Genomic DNA, 21,312 nt, shown 5'->3' with positions numbered 1-21,312 from the left:
CCAAACAACATTCTTAGTCTAAGTCACAAACTCAGAGCTCGTTTGCGGCTTTACTATTGCTTCTCCTGGAAGAAGCGTGGATTTACATAAGATAGGAAATGAAGTATATCTGCTTTCTGAATAACAAGAAACACGACAACAAGAAGATCCAGCAAACATAACAGACAAACTAAAGCAGATATATAGGTGACCTACACCTATATACTTCTACGAATCTATAAAACAAAAGGGAACTCGATTTCTGATATGCCCAAGATCCAACACACTCGAATTACAAAACAGATACGGTAAAAGTTTGATTATCAAGTTTGGAAAGTTTGGAAAGGTTAATCAGTATTACATCTAAATTTCTTCTAGTACACCAGTCCAATTGGAAGAAGTCGAAACTTAAATAGGTCTTACTTTAGTCCCGACTGTTGCCTACCATCTGGAATAGCAAATAGAACAATGGGCTTAGAAGGCCTAACAAAGGGCACATCACATCTAAAATAGCCTTTTCTCTCCAGCTGCAATATATCTCCACGCTGCAAGTTCCGCATGTTTGAATCCCCAAGGGCCGCAGTCTCCTTTTTCGTATTTTCATTAAGCACGTCAAGAAAATCCTCTCCTTCCTCCAGCTGCAAGCAGAAATGGTTTAAAACGATATAACTAAAGTTCACCGCCCACAGTAATACCAAGGGCAACAACAGCATTGGGATTCTATAGTTGAATAGCAAGCATACAGATCCATAGATCTATATAAATCACTATTTTAAATGGACATTTGGTGCATTAGATGAATGTTGACAGGATACTTTCATCTACATTGCTCACGCCACAATTTTTAGTCAGCATTCATTCACAAAAAGAATTTAAAAGGTAAATACGTGGCATGTTCATCATAGATGAGTCATCGAGTCATGACCATTTTACTTTCTTCCTCTATATTTATGATGCTCAAATTGGCAAGGGCACATGCTACTATATTTTATCACAGCTTGTAAACAACTGGAGTTGACCTCATAGCGTTTCTAAAAAAAGAAATTAGAGACAAACAAATAGAATAGAATAGACTCAAAAAGGAAAACAATGCAGTTACAAACACAGATATTTTAGCTGTGTTATGCATTTACATTTCAGGTTTTGCTACACACCAACATCATGTAGTCATCGAATCCTGGAGTGCAAATATCAATACCCCATACGGAACAAGACATCTCAGTAGTACTTTTTACCACGATAAAACAATCACCAACGGAAGAGTAAATCCAATGGGAAAATGTTTTCACCCATCTTTCTTTCCTTGATAGGTAATGTTTCCAACATGGCTATATCGTATTTTTGTCTTCCGTTATTCCTAAAGTTGACCTCAAGAACCATGCAATTATAAAAATGACAAAAACACAGCGATCCCGCACAAGACAAATAAAAGAGAATAAGAATATGAGCAGTACACACCTTCTTTTTGGTAATTAGATAATCAAACTCCACCAAAGAGAGATTCACCAGCTCATTTGTTTCAGGTAACCAGGTAAGCTTCAACTTTGTGGTCTTGACAGAGCCTTCAAGATGTAAAACTCCAGTTAACTTCACAACTTTTGCACTCTCATCCTTCGTGATTTCTCTCACTATCGCATTGCCCCAATCCATCAAGGTTATTTCCTCATCAACTGAGATTGACTCAGCATCAATGCGGTCAATCCATATTTGCCTAGTGTAAGTTGTAGCCTTCTGTCCGGCATCTTCAGATTTCTTATGCCTTGGTATGATCCGGACAAATGGTTTATGTGGTCCATCGGTTAGAGTTAACATGACACGTCCTTCTTCAATCACAGCAGTATGTCTAGGACACACAGGATCAACAATTTTTTTATTAATGGTCCAGAGTTTATCCCATTCCATGAGATTCAAATTCTTTGAAGCTCCCTGAGACAAGAGAATTACAATTAGATTTAAGCATCAGAGGAACAAATTAGCTAGAATACTCTTTCGTAAAGCATGTTGCCCGATATAACAAGGGGAAAGAAAATCTTCATCAATATATAAATTCACTCAGAACTAAATATTATCTGTGCTTACTTAAAAGCAATCTAATAATAAAACTAAAAAGAGGGGAAAATTAACAAAGAACGGTCCATAACTGCCAATTCAAAAATTAAGGCTTAGTCTGGTTCGGTTTGGTTACTGTCAAACTAATCATGGTGCAGGATTTCACCAAAGAAAATCTAGTCTTCAGTATACTACATATTACTGCATGTACGACCAACTTTACTGAATATTGCAGGGCTGTATTTCTTACCTGTTCAACAATGAACTCTATCAGTGCCTCAATTTTTAGACCTCTCCGCACGATTCCCTGTACAGTTGGAAAGCGAGGATCATCCCAACCTTCAACCTTTCCATTCTGAACAAACCAAAGCAGCTTGCGCTTGCTCAGAAGCGTGTAGACCAAATTTAACCGACTAAATTCATATATTAGAACCTTTCGAAGTCCCATATCTTCCTGAATCCTATAGTACTGAGCATTGCGGTCATGATACTCACTAGATCGCAATGCATGTGTGATACCTTCAATAGAATCCACAAATGGACATGCAAAATCATAAGTCGGATATATCTTGTAACTTGAGCCAATACGATGGTGAGGAATCGGATTGCAGCGGTAGTACACCGGATCCCGTAGTGACTTGTTTGGATCCTGCATATCCAACTTACCACGGAGACAACACTGCAACCCCCTTTCTGATCCTGCAATCATCTCCTTCCACAATTTCATATTTTCCTCGGGGTTGTTATTTCTACACCTTGAATCAATGCCATCCATCCTCTCCTTTTGCATTTGCTCTCGTGGTGTATCATCCACATAAGCCTTTCCTTGAATGATCAATTTTTCAGCCATTTCCATTAGCTTTGGGAAGTAATTTGAAGTATAAGTTACGGTCTCGTATTTGATACCCAAAGTTGCTATGTCTTTCAGTATGTTGTCCACAAATTCGTTACTCTCTTTAGCAGGGTTAGTATCGTCAAAGCGCACAATGACCTGCCCTTCGTACCTTTCAGCAAAATACTGGTTCAACAACGCTGCCTTAGAATGTCCAATGTGAAGGTAACCACTGGGCTCTGGTGCAAAGCGCAACCTCACCTTTCCCATTTCAGCATCTGGAAGATCTATACCAGCTTTTACCTTGTCACCAACATCCCCATTGGCTTGCCCTTTTCCTTTCACTGAAGCTACAATTTGCTTTCCCACAGCACGTTTCCCAACATAAGTTGATGTGACTTTGTTCAGGACAGCACCATATTCCGCAGATAATGAGTTGAACCACCGCACTAGGTTTGCAAATTTCTTTGACTTCCTCAGACTTTCCCATCTCTGCCCATTTCCTACAAAGAGCACAGTCTTAAGCATTAACAGAACTCTTAATTCCGAAAACATAGTTGACATGCCATGGACACAAAGGTAAGACAATACACAAAAGCCATAGGCTGCCAAATGACTAAACAGTCGATATTTAACGGAAATGGAAGATGGGTTGATCTGTGGAAATCCTAAATAATTCAAAGTCTGTTAATTAAAAAAAATGTTGAAGATATCACTTGGAAACAACTATCACAATAAAGAAAAGACATGGATAACATCCAAATGGAACTTTGTGGTCAAGAGATGCAACAGGCCCATCAGACGACAGACAAGTAATTATACCCTTTTTTATTAGTAAGAATAAGGAGCAACCAGTGGGTTTACCAAAAAAAAAAAAAGGAGCAACCAGTGGAAAAAATTCTGAGATATATTTCAGTTCTCTGACACTATATCAATTAGAACCTAAACTTTTTACCTGCAAGACCCGCCCAGATTGCTATGTCCGCAATAGATAAACAATGTCCAACCAGAAACGTACGCTTCAACAGATATCCATCAATGTAGCTACATCCACCCTCAAATTCCGCACCTGATGCCAGAATTGAGGCGTACTCTAACCATTCATCCATCTAGAAAAAAAGAAAAAACCAACATTGGTGACAAGAAATTAGCAATCCTGAACAAAGAACCTAAATGAGAGAGAGAGAGAGAGAGAGAGAGAGAGAGAGAGAGAGAGAGAGAGAGAGAGAGAGAGAGAGAGAAGAGAGAACCTCACTGGGGGACGAACGTGGATTAGCGTACCTGGCAAGATTCCAAGGCATCACATCCGTAAAAATTGCGAACGCTTGCCGTGCGACCGAGATAACTGAGCAACACCTTCGTCCCACGCAATTCCAATCTGCATACAAGTTCGGTTCAGTTCAGCATTGGAAATCAGTCCGTCCAACGGTGGTACGTTGCAAAAGCTCACAACGCACCATGATTGATAAAGTAATTGAACAAAACCCTAATAACCACTTTTAACGCATGGTACACATGAAAGGAATCAAATCTTAGGAGGAGAAAACAATCACATGACATGAAAGATGATTAAAACTCGTTTACCCATTGGAGAAGAGGAAAGCGGGAGGAGAGCCAGAGGGGAGAGACGAATCGGAAGAGAGAGGGATCCCGGCGATTTCAGCGGCGGCAATGACTGCCAGCGGAGGGCTATTGGGCGAGAAGGACAGCTTGATCTCCATAAGCTTCTCCTCAGTAGCAGCCGCCTCACCTTTTAGAGAGAGAGAGAGAGAGAGACTGTTAGCGTAGGGTTTGAGTTTTTGATACTGTCAAATTATGTACAGTTCGTTTTTAAAGGGGTAGTAGAGGGGGAGTGTTGTTGAAGACGGCTCACTGCCGCTGTATCTGAATTCAACGAGGAATTTTTGGGTGCCGAGCGGTAGAGCTGAAGACGAATCGAGCCGAACCAAGTTTTGTTGAGTTTGATGTCAACTCGTTTACACTAAAAACTTGGGCTTGAGTTCGGCTCAAGCCTTAACGAGCCGAGTCACTGTCGAATCGAACTTTAGTCATTTACTAAACGAGCATCTTTAATTGAGCCGAGTTGTCCTTAATGAACCGAGCTTTTGTCGAATGAGTCGAGCTTCACTCGACTTGTTTACTAAACGAGCCAAAAACTTGAGCTTAAGCTTGCGAGCTGCTTAGTTCGTTTATAGTCCTATCAAAAAAGCATCACGTAATGCCCGAGCAGCGCATCCGAACCATCTATTTCAATTTTAAACGCTTCGGATTTGGAGAGAGAAAAAGGAGAGAGAGTGGTGGGATAAGAGGGTTTCAATCTGGATCGTCTAACATACTTTTGATTAGCCCGAATACGCTGTTAGGACACCACCCGGCACCCAAAAATTTCTTCTCAAATTTAACTGAGAGAAAAATGACCTGGGAATGGGGAAAATCGACCCTACCCTAAAGAGAGCGTTATTGTTGACGTAAAGGGGCAATTTAAGTACACAACTTGTCTCCTAGCCATCGCCCCCTGCCGTAGCCGCCGCCGCCCCTGCCGCCTTCCGGTTCTGATGGATGGTGGATCAATGATTGCATCTGGATCAAGTTAAAGTGCAGTAGATGCAGAGAGTAGTCTTCTTAGTTTCTCTGTGACTATGTTTTGCTTTTGCATGTGGAGTTTATTGTTCCCGCTACCGTTGGGTCTATTTTTGGGGCCCCGGCTTCTGTTTTTTGTTGAGATTTGGGGTTCTTACCTTTTGCATGTGTGCGTGGTAGCCGTGTGTGACCCGATCAGTCCTCCCTATCTTCTATTTGGTTCCGATCCGTCCCCTCGGAGAAGTTTTCCCCTTCCCGTCCCGATCGGTCATTTCTCCTGTTTCCCAGGTCTGTTGGTTGTAGTCACTGGTTATGTTTCACCTCACTCATGCACTTCCTTCGGTGGTGTCATTTCTTCTTTTTTTGCACATGGGCACTCTCATCCACATTTCACTCTATCGCAAGCACTAGTCTCATATTCTTCATCTGTTTCGGCCGTGATTTAATGGGCGCGTTCCATTTAGCCTTTGGTTGCGGTTTGGTTTGAGAAGGCTTTGGTATCGGATGTTGGGTTATTGTGGCTCGTTGAATGATTACTTGCTTATTGGAGGATGGTTGAGTTATTGCGGCTCGTTAAAAGGTTACTTGCTTACTAGAGCCTAATGATACCTTTGGCTATGGAGGTTTTGCGGCGTTTGTTTTTTTCATTCATATTTGTGATAATACTGTTGTAATATTTCTTGTTTTCCTTTTCCTTGTATTATCATGCTTTATATAAGTGAAGTTCTCTTTTATGTCAAAAAGTACACAACTTGTCCTGCCCAACATTACCAAAAGGGATGAAATCGGTTTTCTAATATCAAGAACTCAACACCGATTACTGTAGTATGTACTCCCTCCGTCTCAATTTATTTGTCCATGTTCTATTTTTACTGGATAAAAAAACTAGTTATATTTTTAAATTGGTAATGAATTTTATATCTAATATGGATCTTGTTTGATAGATCTCAATTTGTTCTATAATACAATGTTTTCAAAATTACCTAAAGCATTATAAATTACAAAATATAATCAATTGAAAAGTGACACGAACTTTCAAAAGTGATAATTAAATTGGAACGGAGGTAGTACTTTTTAAGAAAACCATTCGGTTTGTTTTGGTTTGGTTAGATTGGGTGGGTTTGGTCGGTTTTTAGTTAAATGAGCCAAAAACATATTATTGGCCCAATCAAAAGACTTCCAAAAAAGCCCAAAAAATAAGTTGTGCTCTACATAATAGATAGAAAGGGAAAACGACGGCCAATGACGTATTTTGATAATTAATACCGGTCAAGAACATACTGAGAACATTTGTCAATATTAAAAATGTCATTGACAGATATTAATTATCAAAACATGTACTGGACCATCATTTTCGCTAATAGAAAGGCCCAAACTTCAGTCATAAACCACATAATAGGACCATAAGGCCCATTGTCACATATTAGACCATTACACCTTCATATCTTTTTTCCACCATTAGTACATAACCCATTCGAATCAAAAGACTCCAATACAGAGGTCATAAATTAAAATTGTGTAGCATACCTATCGATGTTCGATCAAGATAATTTTTTTAATAATTACTCTTCTCAACATGCTTTACAATATATGTTATTTGGATCATGAAAATATTGGGCACGCAATTTTCTATTTTTTTCCAAGATTCATTCAGTATTCAAGATCCTAAATTTTGAATGAAAAATTAAAAAATTACATAAATTATTTACAATTATCTGGTTGAGCTATTTTTTTTACCAGATCACTCAAATTAATTTTTTTTATTGAACGACTCAAATTATTTTTGTGAAACCCCAAAATGAGCTTCACACCACATTTTGTACGATACGCGAGAGAAAGGGGGAGGAGAAGAGCAAATGGTAAAGGACTGCCAAATTAAATTGGTGACGGGGCCTTTGGGTGCTGCACATTACAGCCCTTTTGGGGCGCTACAAGGACTTGGCTTCCCCCTGTACCCAGTGTTCTAAAATTCGGTATTTCTCGCCGAGTACTCGGCGAGTACTCGCTCCAAGGGGCTGAGGGGACTAATCCCCTATTCGGTGGGCATTACTCATTGAGTACTCGCCGACTAACAGTACTCGCTCCAAGGTGCCTGGCAGAGCGAGCATCAAGTTTTAGAACACTGTCTACACCTGCTTCGTACAACTAAGACACACTCAACATCTAGTAAGTTACGTTGTGTCTGAAATTAAAATCGTGTTGCATACCTTGCACGGCCATGCAAAACCAAATTGATATGGTAATAGACTCCCCTCCTAAAGTATAAATAATCTGCTGGGACTCGGGACAAGCTCACAGCCTAGGCACACTCCTAAGTAATTAAAGAAGAAGTCCGCTGTATTGTCTTCCACGACAGAAATCCTTCAATTTCTCTAGAAAACAGGCTCACAGCCTAAGCACACTTTGATCTCATTCCATTCAAACACTTAGCCTCCGGAGAGTTCATTTCTAACTAACATTGAACATGTTCCGAATTTCTCGATATTCAACCCGACCAACATCTATAATTTACCCGGACGCCTAACTGATATGGGGAATTTCCTCCCAAAATACAACTTAAACCTGTCACTACCCACACTATGACCAATTCCCTTAACTCAAATTAATCAGAAAAATCACCTCATACAAGTCCCCTCACAGTCTGATACAACCAAAGAAATGCCAATGCTTTGGAACTGCTTTGGGCACACAACATTAAACTAACACATATTGATCTTACAGTATTGAATACCATTTGCAAAACACATTCCACCTCTGCGGCATTAGAAGGCCGACTAAAGTGAACTTGCATTGCGCGTCTTGATATTTGGTCTCCCTACTTAAGTTTCTTAATCACCAGATCACCTCTCTGACAACTCACCCCGAGTAAAATAGGAGCTCGTCAGGAAAATCCAGTAGAATCTTTGGCTCTAGATGCAAGGCAAAACAATGTTTTCTTTACTGAACCCTATGCTGCAATGAGGATTTCCCTCTCAAAATACAAATGTAAGGACATATAATAATGCGACCAATTTACTCATCTCTAGCTAATTTAAGAACATTTTGATCTCATGGTATTTAGCCCTCAGTTGTAACACAAGCTCCACCTACCCAAATCGCCTTCTAACTCAATTTAACTAGCATTCCAAAGCTACGTGGTCCTCGTTCCGACAATGCAGTATTACCCTCTTCCCCAAATGACGTTCAAGACCACCCATAGTGTCGAGCATGTTCCAGACATAACAGTCCGGTTTCATTCACATAAATACGATACAATCACAGAATAACCTAGTTTTTAAATCCCTTTTTGAGTTTCACAAATAGAAAGCAACTCTAAAAATATTTTGTTTTTCTCAGTAAATTATTCGATAGGATAACTTAACAATTGACAAGATCACACAAGTCTTACAAGACAAACCCGGTGGAAAGACGCGACAGAATTGAATCACCACATTTCATTATTCTACACTAAGAATAAGAATCCACAATCGAATAAAACTCAATCGCCGCCCATTTCTTATGTACTTTCAATTCTAACCCATACAATCTATATCCAAACCAGGTTCGCATCGTTTGGTAACAAAATCACTCTTCTCCCACCTTTCACGGGCATAAATACAAACAAGAACAAGATAGCAAAGTCGAAAATTTACTCATACTAATCATCAGTACCTTGCACATTAGTCAAAAAGCCAAAAAACCCAAATCAGAGCACTACGAACTAACTTTACAACAGAAGAAAACCACAACTCAATCTTTGGATACAGAAAAATCAACTGTACAATTCTGTACATAAAATTGAATACCAATACAAGAAAAGAATTTAATGAGTTCTTTCAATTACCTTTTACACAATCTATATCCCGGTGGTGATTGCATTCTTTGGAATAAAAATCATTCTTTTCAATCAAATCCCTCAACAACTCATGAGTAAACGCTGGACTGTTTGGGTCACTCGTTGGGGACGCATCGGCAGGAGAATCCAAAGTTGGGGTTTGCTTAAAACAGCAAAAATTATTACCTAATTTGCGAACAGTCGAAGGAGAAGGATTAGAAGAACCCTTCTTTTTCTTTCTGAATCGAAATCTTGGAACACGCTTCTCCTTTCCCAATTTCGATCCGAACCCATTTCGTGTCTCCTCCTTAATTCGATCATCGTCCCTCCGATCGGACCCATCACCGCCGCCGACAACAATGCCGTCGGATCGGTCGTTCTCAGACATAAACAGAAACTAGCGGGGAATTACGCAACACGACCAGGCCCATATGATGAAGTTGATGGTAGATGATTATGGGCAGGAAGGGACGGGGGAATTGGAGGTTGAATTGGACTCTGCAACACAGACAGAGAGAGAGAGAGAGAGAGACGTGGTGACAGAGTTGTGGGAGTATTCTAGGAATCGGGCAAATGACTACAAGGCAGGTGTTCCTATTTGCGTTTGTTTGTTAAAAAAGAAAAGAAAAAAGAAGATAATACCAAAATAATTTTTGTTTGTGTCAAAATTTTAGTGTATAAAACGCTTGTACTATGTGCAGTGTACAAGACTTTTATGCACTGAAATTTTGACGTTAACAAAAACAGTTTTGGCATTATCAAATTGATTTACACACCTCTCTTTTTTTTATATCCACGTGCTTTTTTTTTATTAATTTTTTAGCAAAAAAATACACTTTTAATACTAAAAAGAAAGAAGTGTAAATATCAAATCCTTTTAAAAAGGAAAGAAGACTGCCATATCTCAACTCTTTTTCCTCCCGATTAGGGGTGTAAATTTGGCCCGGTCTGGAGCGTCATTTAAATAATCGGGCTCAAATTAGTCCGGTCCAAACCTATTAAGCTCTCGCAATAAATCGAAACGGGTTGGGCCCCAACATATCCGGGCTTGGGTTCGGACCCAGATAATTTTAGAATAATAGTATTACATAAGTCCGCTTGTAGTGCTAGAATAATTTTCTCAATCTTTTTTTTCTTAATCTATGCTTTCTTTCACTGAGCTTCATATTCCCCAGCGATTATTCCGTCAAATTACGATGCTGGAATCATTTCCTGTGGATCCGTTCGCTGAGCTTTATCTTGTCCACCAAATCTAAAATTATGAAATGGTTACCTCACATGAAGTAGACAAATGCTCAAAACTTCAGTTCCAGATGTTCAATGTTTTGGCCTAAGAAATGCCCCCACATCCCCAAAACCTAATTTGCCTGCTTTGAATCCAGAATGAATGAAACACATGAAATTAAAATAGTTCTATAGTCTCAGCCATTGCTCTCCAGAAATGAAAGTCATATCCAGAAAAGGCCTAACTTCCTCATAACTGAAAGACCTGGACCATGCCACTCTCTTCTTTCTATCCGCTCCTTCGCCTCTACACTGGAACTCCCCAAACACCGCGGTCCTACAAAATGCAGACAAACTTGACTTATTATACATTTCGTCTATCAAATGGGTAACTAACATATTCTGTAGGCACATTTTCGTTCAGTCTAAAACATCAGTTTCTTTCCTTAAATCAAGAGCTGACTGATGAGATTCTTACTTCTGCCTGGACGGTTGATTCCAGTCGCTCCATCCGGATGGAGTTACTACACTGTCGATAACGCAGTAGGAGTATATTGCTCGCGAGTAGTCCCCCCAAGCTCTTCCTAAATAGACCATGCCAGTGCCGTTGATTGTACAGTTCACAAAAGAGAACCCCGTATCCTCTTCTTGTGTGTCTCTGTGGTGAGCTGCAATTGCTCCATAGCTTTGAGCTGTTGAGTGAAGAACACATTCCTGGTTCAATACATTCAGAACACCAGTTTTAAGGAATATCATCAAGAATCAGTCGCAAGTAGTGAGGATCTTAAACTTGTTTTTTTTCTGTTTTTATCTTGGATTTATGGAGAGAGAGAAGAAAATATGTAATGTATGTCTGAACTGTTTTCGTTTTTTGCCATTTTCCTTTTCGTTTTCCAGAAACAAAAACAACGAAAAGTTCATAGCAGCTCCATTCATTTTCTTAGTTCTTGTGCACAACAATGAAAAGTTCCAAGATGGGACCTTCCAGTGTCAGCCCCATTTGCGAAACCTTTCTATAAACAGTATGCCAAACAAGTTTTTTTTTTTTTGGCTTGGCAAAAAGAACTTTAATCTTTGAAATATAGCACAACGATTATAGGGACCAAGAGCATGGCAGCATCACCCGGAAAGTTAGCCAAACAAGATTTATAAGAGTATTTTTTTTTTTTCAAAAAATGAAGACGGAAATTGAAAACGATAGCAAAGAAGCACTTCCCTTTCGATTTCCTCAACAAATTGAAGATCTAAATACGATGATACCTGATACAGCGATCTTGAACTACCAAATATGAAATCGATGGATCCTTGAACGTAACATTGGTAGAAATAATGTGATCCATAATCATCTAAAAGCGTGTCCTGTGTCCCCAAAATCCTCACTCTATAAAACATAGCTTTATTGCCTTTTATCCTCAATGCAACAGCCTGATTCCCATGAGCTCCGGGGACAGCAACCACTGAATTCTGCAAAAGACTAGAAACTTAGAATCAAAATCAAAAGTGAAAACAATTATAACCCGAAACGGTATCCAGGTATGATTTGTACCTCGATGGTGATTCCAGTTGCACAGAAGAAATCAGATTCTATGGCAACAGAAGCTGATCTAGATGTCCCCAGTTCTCTTCCATCCTTTTCTTTGTCTGAGGCTTTATCATTCCAAGTGATGATGGTTTCCGAAGTTCGATTTTCGACTCCGATTAATGAAATGTAAGGCTTGGAGTCTGGAACCAACACCTTTTCCCTGAAAGAAAAAGAAAAGAAAAGAAAGTATTTTGTATATCTTTCAGAAAAATATTCAATAATTTGGAATTTGAAATATTAGAGTGTACAAACATTGCACTCCTAGTCGCAACAAAAACCATGCTTGAGTTTGAGGCACTGTTGAATATAGGCGGTGTCTCAATTGGTCGAGCACCCTTTGCCCCGTTTATTTGGCCTGGGTTCGTTTCCCACGCTTACCCCACTCATGTGGTGGCCTCCCTTTCCTCTTCCCCCTAACAACTAACTCACTAACCCACTGATGTATTTCGCAGTGACAAAAAAAAAAAAAAAAAAAGAGTTTGAGACACTGTTTAGAAAAGAACTCAATTTCTTAAAGAAAATTTTTTTTTGTCACAAATTTCTAAAAGAAAAAATATATTTTTTGTCACAAAAAGTGTACTGATCCAAAACTAATAACTTCCAATACCCATGTTGCTACTTTTGGTCCCCATGTCCCGAATTCAACTCCACAACATTAAAAGAAGTTAAAACTTCCTGAGTTTCTCAGATGGTGAAACAACTAGTTTATTCCAAACACCAGTCAGAATCATAGATATACACTGCAAGAATTCTACAAACATAACTTTATAACAGACTCCGGACACAACTGCGTACAAATGGAGTCGTTCAATGCACGTGGACTCGTCTGCATCGAACAGCCCTGACGCAGTTGTGTTGGTAGCATTGCTTATACACTGATACATACAGTATATATATAGTACATGTTTTGTATATCCACAGTTATATAGCACACCTGTAGATCCCGGGAAGAACGTAGATTTTCACTCTTTCAGAATTATTCATCGGAACCATATCAACCGCACCTTGTACTGTAACTGAATCTCCCTTTCCACTCTGATCAACTACAATGACTCGACTCCTGTTATATCCATCCCTCAAATCCAGCCTCTGTTTTTTCAAATCCACCTTCATGTCACTCCACGTGATGAAATCCACCAAATTTCCTTCTCCCTCTGCGTAAACCGTTTCAACTTCACTCCAAAACGCCAAAAAAGTCGACCCAATAACGAGTAATCGGAAAACCCACGATCCCATAACCGCCATTATTAAGTAGTTCCCCTGGTCTTTGGCGTTCTCTTTGTGGGTAGTTTTGAATTTGCAAGGTAATGGAGAGTGAAGGTACAAATATTTTTTTTGGATAATTTAAGGTGGTGTGAATGAAGTGAATGTCATAAATGTGGGAGCGTACTTCACTAGAAGACTCCAAAATTTATTTGAAAAACCAGTGCATAGTAAGAAAGGTGGTCTTTTTGGTATATATATGGACTGGGGTAGGAAAACACAAAGCTAAGTTAAAGCAATTATTGAAGTCTTAAAATGAGAGAGAGAGAGAGAGAGAGAGAGAGAGAGAGAGAGAGAGAGAGAGAGAGAGAGAGAGAGAGAGTCATAGTAGTAGTGGGGAGTTAATTTCAGAGATTTGGAAGAGTAGTTATGGAACTTCAAGCGATATAACTTCGATAGAGTAGTAGTACAAAGGGTTATGCTTCTTCAGCTGAGAGTGTTGGTGTCCAAATCACGGGTGCGACTCACGGCGAGTTGGGCTGCTCGTGAACGTATAAAGAGGCTCTGGTTCCGTTTCCAGAGCCAGGCGCGTTTAATAAAATTCAACCCCTTGTCTTGGAACTTGTGATGAGAGAGCCTGCTTTGGCCGTGCCTTCAAAACTGATCAATTCATCTCGAACCCAAAAATTTTAGTATAAATTAACAGTGCTCGACGAGTAGAATATCTATATGAAAAATCAAGTCGAGCGCACACCAGTAATTATTTGAACAAACAGAATTACTTTGAAGTAAAAGGGACGTACCAAGTGCACAAAGCTCCCGCGTCTGTGGGTCTGGAAAAGTGTGAAGGAGTCTAATGTAGCAGATTAGAGCTCCACCACTACCACGTCACCATTTGATTAGTTAGCCATTAGTTAGTTGAGTATGGTTTAGTGGAGAGTAAGATGGTTTGTTATTGGTTGGTTAGATAGTGGTTGAAAGCAGGACTTATATGTACTGGATTTCATTGTATTTCACGATTAAGGGAAAAAGGATGAAAAAAGGAAAATATAGAATGTGGAGTTGAGCTTTCTCCGACAAACCTTGGATGGAAAGGTGGCTAGGTTAATGTGTCTTGGGTACGATTGATTCCTCCACAAGTAACACCCGCGTTAATGCCCCAACCTGGATCGTGGGAGTCTGGGATAGGCACTGGAACGGTCAAGTCAGTGAGAGGGAAAAGGATATTTTCTAGGTAGTTTAGGGTTTTAGAGGGGAAGAGTTCATTACCTTTCTCTAAAGGGGGATTCCTCCTTTTATAGGAAAAGGTAGCGTGGAGATCAACCCACGCGCTTACTCCACGCGCTCGATGATTGGTCCGCCAATCGTGGTGCTGAATCAGGCTCTGCAATCCAAGATTTGCTTCAATCTCCGTGATCCGTTCCTGCAATAGTGGAAATGATGCCACACCTACCCGACTCTTCCTGACTTCCTCTTCAAGTCAGGGGGTAGGGGTGGCTCGGCGGTTGAAGGTTCTGTCGGTCGGTATCGCCCGGCTGTACTTAGTGGACATCTGTAGTGTTAACTGATCTGGCACGAGGCCGATGAACAGGGGGCCATACCCAACTATCCCGTATCCAGGTCCATGGTTCCTTCGTTGGACAGATTTGGAACGGCAGTAATAGTCTTGGTTTGGCAGTATTGGTCCTGCAAAAGCATAATGGACACCATGCACCGCCGGACCAAACAACCCTTAAAGCCCACGGGTGACTAGTCACTATGATGTGCCCATCACTTGGTTCGCTCCGCCGAGCAATTCCCTCCACACAGAGTTTTTCTCTCTCTCTCTACATCTTAGGATTCTTTCTCTCTAGTTCTTGATATGATTTTACTGTTCTTGATCAATTCCATTCAATTGAGTAAATTCTTCATGGTCTGCGGGGTCTGGGAAAGGATGATGTACATAGTGTTTTTTTGTTGGGGAATGAAGAGTGTCCGAATGAATCGGACTAATCTCTTCAGCTCTTCTCACAGCGCTTTCCACGTGTTTGCGTGAGGTGATGTGGCCCCAAGGACAAATCATTGTCGAGGAGAATCGATCCTGCAACCTTGAGGTGGTAAGCCCCGCTGGAACAAGTCGATTAACCACTACAACAACCCATTTAGGGTTGATGATGTACATAGTGTTACCCTTACATGCAAAGAGGATGTTTTAGCGACTTCAACCCGTGACCTTCAAACAACAATAGGACAGCCTTATCTTGAAGTACATCCCCAAAATCACATGCCCCATTCTTATTTTGCACAGATGATTAGCTTATTACTCTCCACAAAATGAACCGTACAGATCAAATTTTACCTTGGGGATGAAACGATTTTGGAGTCAAACCAGGTTGTTGTGTCCCAAAGCACAACATGCCTAGTTACCAAAAATTAAAAAAAAAACCACAACAGGCCTAGCTCCCCTTCCCCTTGCATGGTTGCAATATTTTTTGGAGTTTTGGTTTGCGTTCATCAAGCTAAACTAAAATTTGCTAATTACGGAAAGCGTTTACCATATTATTCAATCATTATTGTTCTCATATTTTTAATAAAAAAAATCTTCTTGCCTATAATTATATGCAAAATATTTAGCCAGAATTATACTTCATTAGTTTTTCTATTAATACTTATTATCTGTTAATAAAATTTGAAAGACCTTGTTTGGAGATTTAGGATTTTGGTTCGCTAGAATGGCTATTGGGCATGAAGTTTTATCGGGCCCGTGTCCGAGCCCATGTACGAGCCCGTTTCTTCGCCCCATTTGGACTAGGCAAAACTACGGCCATTTTTCCGTTTCCGCGAAAATTTATCTGGATAACGTTCCAGAAAGCAGAGAGAGAGAGAGAGAGAGAGAGAGAGAGAATATCAATGGCTGTCTCCTCACTATCTTCAACGATATGTCCATCACTTCCGGTACCCAAATTCTCCGCCATTGCTGCTAAGCCCAAGCTCTCTATACTCTCTTTTCCATCAAGTGCTCCTACGCTGAAAGCCCTAAAACCCTCTCGGCCCTCTACGTTTAGGGTTTTCGCTGCACCTGAAATGTTGGATGTCGAAGAAGCCTTGGGTGATGAATCCGGTTCCGTTGAACCCATTGAGGTCTGTTATTCTACTATATATACTCTTAAAATCCTCAAATTTAGTTAGTTTGTTTTTTTAAATTCTTTTTTTACAAGCGGTGGAAGAATACAAGTACTTATATCAATTACATTTGACGGGACATAAGCTCACAATCATATTAGGCCCAAACTGAAAACTTTTATGGATTAGCCTGTGCAAGTCCTTTGAGTGCAATTTTTTTTCTTAAAATGCCTATATGTGTGGGGTAAAGATCCCCAAAATTTGATGTTCTCAATCACTTTTTAGGTTGCATGCATAAAATTAAACTCACATAATATCGTCTCTCCTTCAGCCCTCACGAGTCGCAATATATACTTATAAAATAGTATATTTTTATGAGTAGCAATGTATACTTACAAAGTATGTTTTTTATTATTAATATGAAAATACACATGATTTTAGCCCCTGCTAGACACAAATCCTTCTTCTGCCACTAGAGCTAGCCCAGTTGGTTCTTGAATTGAGGTTATTTACGTTTGTTTGGGGTTGTTCAGGTTGAAGATCCAGAGGCTCCTGTGTCCTCTCCGCTTGGCATTGGGATCGATATTGGCAAGGTACTTTCTTTCCTTTATGCCTTGTTTGGTTGCTGAGAAATGATAGGGAAAAGGGAAATCATATCTTGATGTTGAATGTTTCCGCTGTGGATTGGTGAAAAAACAAGGGAGTGTGCATGTACAGGGAGTGTGTGTTCTATGTTCTGGAATTGGTTTAATTACTAGAGTAATTTTCACATCTTGGCTTTGGTAGACATTTGCCTCTCTGCTTTATAAACATGGATTGAATGTGTTTTGACATTTGAGGTGAGTACAAGAATGCTAGTCATAAAGGGCAATATACAAGAGAACAAAGAAAGAATGAAAAAAGTTGCCCTTAGTTTGCATTGGATACGTTGGAAGTTGTTCCCTTCAAGGTTCCAAGCAGACCAATTTGGTATAACATCTTGGATGAATGAAAATCATGCCGAGCAAAATTAAGCTGATATTATATCTATTCCTCTTACCATTTTCTTGTAAACTAAAATGGTGATCATTCTATTCTTTAGGTACGTTAATGTTTTCTCTGCACCTAGGCTTTGTCATGCAAAGTTTGGCATCTATAACCCTCAAAGTTTGGAGAATTTCTTCTCTAATAGATGTGATTTTGTGTTGTTGTGGGGAGCCTTTACAGCTTTACATACATTTGGTTCCTTCTCAACCCTGCTGATGTAAACTATTAAGGCCAGCCATCTCATGAACTGCATGCAGAAAACCATAGCCTGATTGAGTATTTTGAGGCCTTAATCCTTATCATGTTCTTCTAAGAGTTGAAAGCTTATTATTTGGATGGGTCACCAGTTTTTGAAGAAAGATTTATGCCAACGGCTCTTGCTCCTTTCTGCTAGTGCGTAGAATTAAGAATTTCTGACTATCTTGTACCATATGCCATGGGCTGCAAAACTGAGAACTTCATGAGGTTCCTAGTTCGAAGTATCATTGTTGGAAGGTTCTTCCCCCTCCATACTTTAATACATTATGTAGTTGTTATTCTGTAAGGTTTAGCTTCTTTGATGAGTGTGTTTAGGAGTAACCCATGAACTATCTGCTGCTTGAAGGAACTATTTTGAGTAATCTCTACAGAACTGCTATTACTATGAAGGTGCCATCACACCTTGAAGTAAGTCCTTTGACGTGGTGCTTGGATTGGGCTTTAATGCCCTTGGATCTTCCATTGAGTATATAGGTAAAGCACAATTGTGAAAGTTTGGTAAAAGGCCCTTCAATTCTCTCCAATGTGTCGAAGAAAATACATCACATTCACTCACATGGATAGACCATCCATGATTCCATGTATATATAGGTCAGCCACAAGGCGTGCAATCCATGCTTCTCCTCTTGTCTTGACTAGGAGTATTTCATTCTCTTTTTCTTGAATTAGGTATTTAGTGACATTCTGACGTGTTAGTATCTTTTTAATGTGTTCAGAGTGCACCAAAGCAAAAGATTAGGATCAAACTGAGGTCATATTGGGTGCCGCTGATAGAGGATTCATGCAAGCAGATATTGGATGCCGCTAGGAGAACTGATGCGAAGACCATTGGTCCTGTGCCATTACCAACCAAGAAGCGGATCTATTGCGTACTTAAATCTCCACACGTGCACAAAGACGCCAGGTTTCATTTTGAGATCAGAACACATCAGCGCCTGATTGATATTCTATTCCCGACTTCCCAAACAATAGATGCCTTGATGGTGCTTGACATTCCTCCTGGGGTAGATGTGGAAGTCAAGCTCTGAGAAAGCACTGCTGCGGCTTCAATCAGACCCACACGGTCACACTTGGCCGGAGAAGAGCGTTTTACGTCAACCCTCTCTTTCAGAGGTTGCGCCAGCTTCCTCATAGAGCTTTGCTACTGTCCGACAAATGTGGTGAATTCGAAGTTTTTGTCATAGTTGTGATTAACTTGTCAATGTCAATTTTATGATACTTCACCATGGCATGTGATTTTCATCATCATCCCGTAATTAGTTGTATTGATTTTCATCACGTAATTTGTACATAGACGTAAATGGGCGTATTTACGCACCTATCAATGCCTCACAAGCATCAATGAAGAAACGACAATAAAGTAGTACAGTGAGGGCACGGACGAATTGTAGGGGGGCAAAATGGTAATTAAGCGTAACAGAATGAAAGCTGTGAAATCCAACCCCTTCATCTCAAACATCGTTATGCAATCTCTAGTAGAATGTTTGTTTCCATAGAAATATTTGATTCGGTTGTTGAATGGAAATTTTTCTTTTATCATTGGAAATGAGATGTCATCTGGAGATAGTTTTAAGCTTGAATTCGTATTTGTTGCACGTCTATTTGGATTGCGGGAGGTATAAAGTCTAATCCTGTCCTCCTCACGGCCCCAGCTGATAGCGACGTCGGTATCCAGAGACGTGGCTATCCAAGCCGGCAGAGAGTGCACCAAATGACTAAACATGACTATAACGAAAGTTAAAACTTAACAAAAGAGTAGGCTGAAAGATTCGAACCCCTTCCGCCTGCACTTGCATAATTCGTGCCCAAAGGATGGTGTTTGGAATAAAACACGAACCCCTTCCGGTTGCACTTGACTAATTCGTGCCCAAAGGATGGTGTTTGGAATAAAACACGACGAGCGCCATGGAGTGTGTATGATAGTTCATAGGAATAAGCCTCTGAGATATTGCTGTCAGAGTGTCGGGCCATTGGGGGCACGAAAGCCCGAGGTAAAAGGGAGTAGGAAGACAAAAGTCTAGAACCGTTAAGTTCAACCAGATATTGTCATTTCTGGATTGCAAAAATCTTGCAATGAAAAGGTAACTAGGATTACACGAAGTTGTCAAGATTTCTAATTGGTGGGTGGTTTCGTATTTGTCTATTGACTTTTTGGATCTGTTCGAAATACGGTGTCACTAACATTGCTCTTTAAACAAAGAACCAAATAGTCCACAGCTAGAAAAAAAAATTACTCAATTAAAAAGTACCACCCTAACTCAGAACATATCTGGTCAATATAAATATGTTACATAGCACAAAGCTTTTTCATCAATCATCCCAAAAGAATACCCTTATACTAACTTCTCTCCTTTTTTGCCCCATGGAGCTTCAATTGCTCTCCTTCTCAATCCTCTCTACCTCATTACTCTTTGTACCCTTTTTGCTAGAATTAGTTCAAAAATCCAAAGCCAATAACTCAACTTCAAACCTTCCCCCTGTGCCATGGAAGCTACCTCTCATAGGAAATTTGCACCAAATAGCCAGCTCTTTACCTCACCATGCCTTAAGAGACTTGGCCAAGAAACATGGGCCTGTGATGAGCCTTCAACCTGGTGAAGTTCTTGCTATCTTTGTTTCATCACCAGAAATGGCAAAAGAAGTGATGAAAACACACGACATCATATTAGCTTCGAGGCCTCGCATTATCGCGACAAGGATTGTGTCTTATGACTCTACTAACCTTACCTTTGCTCCTTATGGTCCGTACTGGAGACAACTGCGGAAAATATGCACAACAGAGCTTTTGAGCCGCCAACGTGTCTTGTCGTTCCAAACAATCAGACACGAAGAAGCGCCAAAGTCGTTAGATCCATCGCTTTGGATGCAGGATCAGCCGTCAACCTTACACAGAAACGAAACTCATTCGCATTCGAAATTACTTCCAGGGCTGCCTTTGGAAAGAGATTCAAAGATCAAGAAGCATTCATATCAATTGTGAAGGAAGCTTCAAAGCTGGCCGGCGGATTCAATGTTGCCGATTTGTATCCTAGTATGGAATGGCTTCATAACGTCAATGGACCGAGGTCCAAACTAGTGAAAATTCATGAAGCAGCAGATAGGATCATGGGAATCATGGTCAATGAACACAAAATGCGCAGGGCTAGTGGCAAGGGAAGAGAAGATGATGATCTGGTGGATGCTCTTTTGGAATACCATGACTGTGGGTCAAATGAATTTTCCTTAACTTTCAACAACATCAAGGCAGTTATCCTGGTTAGTAGAGTTTACTTGGTACAGTTACATAGAATAGTGGAGTGTACTGTTCTGCATTCATAGATTCATTACTTGATCTACTTAGTCTAGCAACGAAAAAAAAGAAAGAAAGAAGCGAAATGCCAATTTTTACCTCAACTTTGCCAATTTCAGGACATTTTCACTGCTGGGGGCAAGACAACGGCTGGGACTGTAGACTGGGCCATGTCGGAAATGATGAAAAACCCAAGGATCATGCAGAAGGCACAAGATGAAGTGAGGCATGTTTTCGATGGCAAAGGCAACGTCGACGAAACTGGCCCAGGAGAATTGAAATACTTAAACCATACCAAATATAGTACAAGAATATGTACAAAAGGATGAACAGAAGGAAACTGACCTTATTATTACAAAGAGGACTCTTACAAG

General features: G+C 40.1%; 5 protein-coding genes across 5 annotated transcripts; 2 read left to right on the top strand and 3 right to left on the bottom strand.

The window, feature by feature from the left end:
* Nucleotides 1-218: 218 nt before the first annotated feature.
* LOC131329647 (glutamate--tRNA ligase, cytoplasmic) lies at nucleotides 219-4,737 on the bottom strand. The gene is made up of 6 exons (XM_058362913.1): nucleotides 4,445-4,737; nucleotides 4,142-4,238; nucleotides 3,816-3,969; nucleotides 2,279-3,363; nucleotides 1,438-1,905; nucleotides 219-617 (listed from the first exon to the last, which is right to left on the bottom strand). The coding sequence occupies exons 1-6, from the start codon at nucleotides 4,579-4,581 to the stop codon at nucleotides 399-401; spliced, it is 2,160 nt and encodes a 719-aa protein (XP_058218896.1). The 5' UTR covers nucleotides 4,582-4,737; the 3' UTR covers nucleotides 219-398.
* A 4,315-nt stretch (nucleotides 4,738-9,052) lies between these two features.
* Nucleotides 9,053-9,834, bottom strand: LOC131329656 (uncharacterized). The gene has a single exon (XM_058362923.1). It carries the CDS (start codon nucleotides 9,640-9,642, stop codon nucleotides 9,256-9,258), a length of 387 nt encoding a protein of 128 aa, XP_058218906.1. The 5' UTR covers nucleotides 9,643-9,834; the 3' UTR covers nucleotides 9,053-9,255.
* A 699-nt stretch (nucleotides 9,835-10,533) lies between these two features.
* On the bottom strand, nucleotides 10,534-13,482 carry LOC131329652 (pectinesterase QRT1-like). Its single transcript, XM_058362919.1, has 5 exons — nucleotides 12,995-13,482; nucleotides 12,025-12,220; nucleotides 11,739-11,942; nucleotides 10,957-11,192; nucleotides 10,534-10,815 (listed from the first exon to the last, which is right to left on the bottom strand). Exons 1-5 carry the CDS (start codon nucleotides 13,303-13,305, stop codon nucleotides 10,668-10,670), a joined length of 1,095 nt encoding a protein of 364 aa, XP_058218902.1. The 5' UTR covers nucleotides 13,306-13,482; the 3' UTR covers nucleotides 10,534-10,667.
* Nucleotides 13,483-16,067: 2,585 nt separating this feature from the next.
* Nucleotides 16,068-18,927, top strand: LOC131329654 (uncharacterized). The gene is made up of 3 exons (XM_058362921.1): nucleotides 16,068-16,383; nucleotides 16,899-16,958; nucleotides 18,366-18,927. Exons 1-3 carry the CDS (start codon nucleotides 16,153-16,155, stop codon nucleotides 18,675-18,677), a joined length of 603 nt encoding a protein of 200 aa, XP_058218904.1. The 5' UTR covers nucleotides 16,068-16,152; the 3' UTR covers nucleotides 18,678-18,927.
* Nucleotides 18,928-19,774: 847 nt separating this feature from the next.
* On the top strand, nucleotides 19,775-21,267 carry LOC131328762 (cytochrome P450 71D11-like). Its single transcript, XM_058361663.1, has 2 exons — nucleotides 19,775-20,904; nucleotides 21,058-21,267. The coding sequence occupies exons 1-2, from the start codon at nucleotides 20,419-20,421 to the stop codon at nucleotides 21,265-21,267; spliced, it is 696 nt and encodes a 231-aa protein (XP_058217646.1). The 5' UTR covers nucleotides 19,775-20,418.
* Nucleotides 21,268-21,312: the final 45 nt, after the last annotated feature.

This window comes from Rhododendron vialii, chromosome 6a (assembly GCF_030253575.1).
Source record: "Rhododendron vialii isolate Sample 1 chromosome 6a, ASM3025357v1".
In the NCBI taxonomy this organism is placed as follows: Eukaryota; Viridiplantae; Streptophyta; class Magnoliopsida; order Ericales; family Ericaceae; genus Rhododendron; species Rhododendron vialii.
This window is presented reverse-complemented; position numbering and strand designations above follow the sequence as displayed.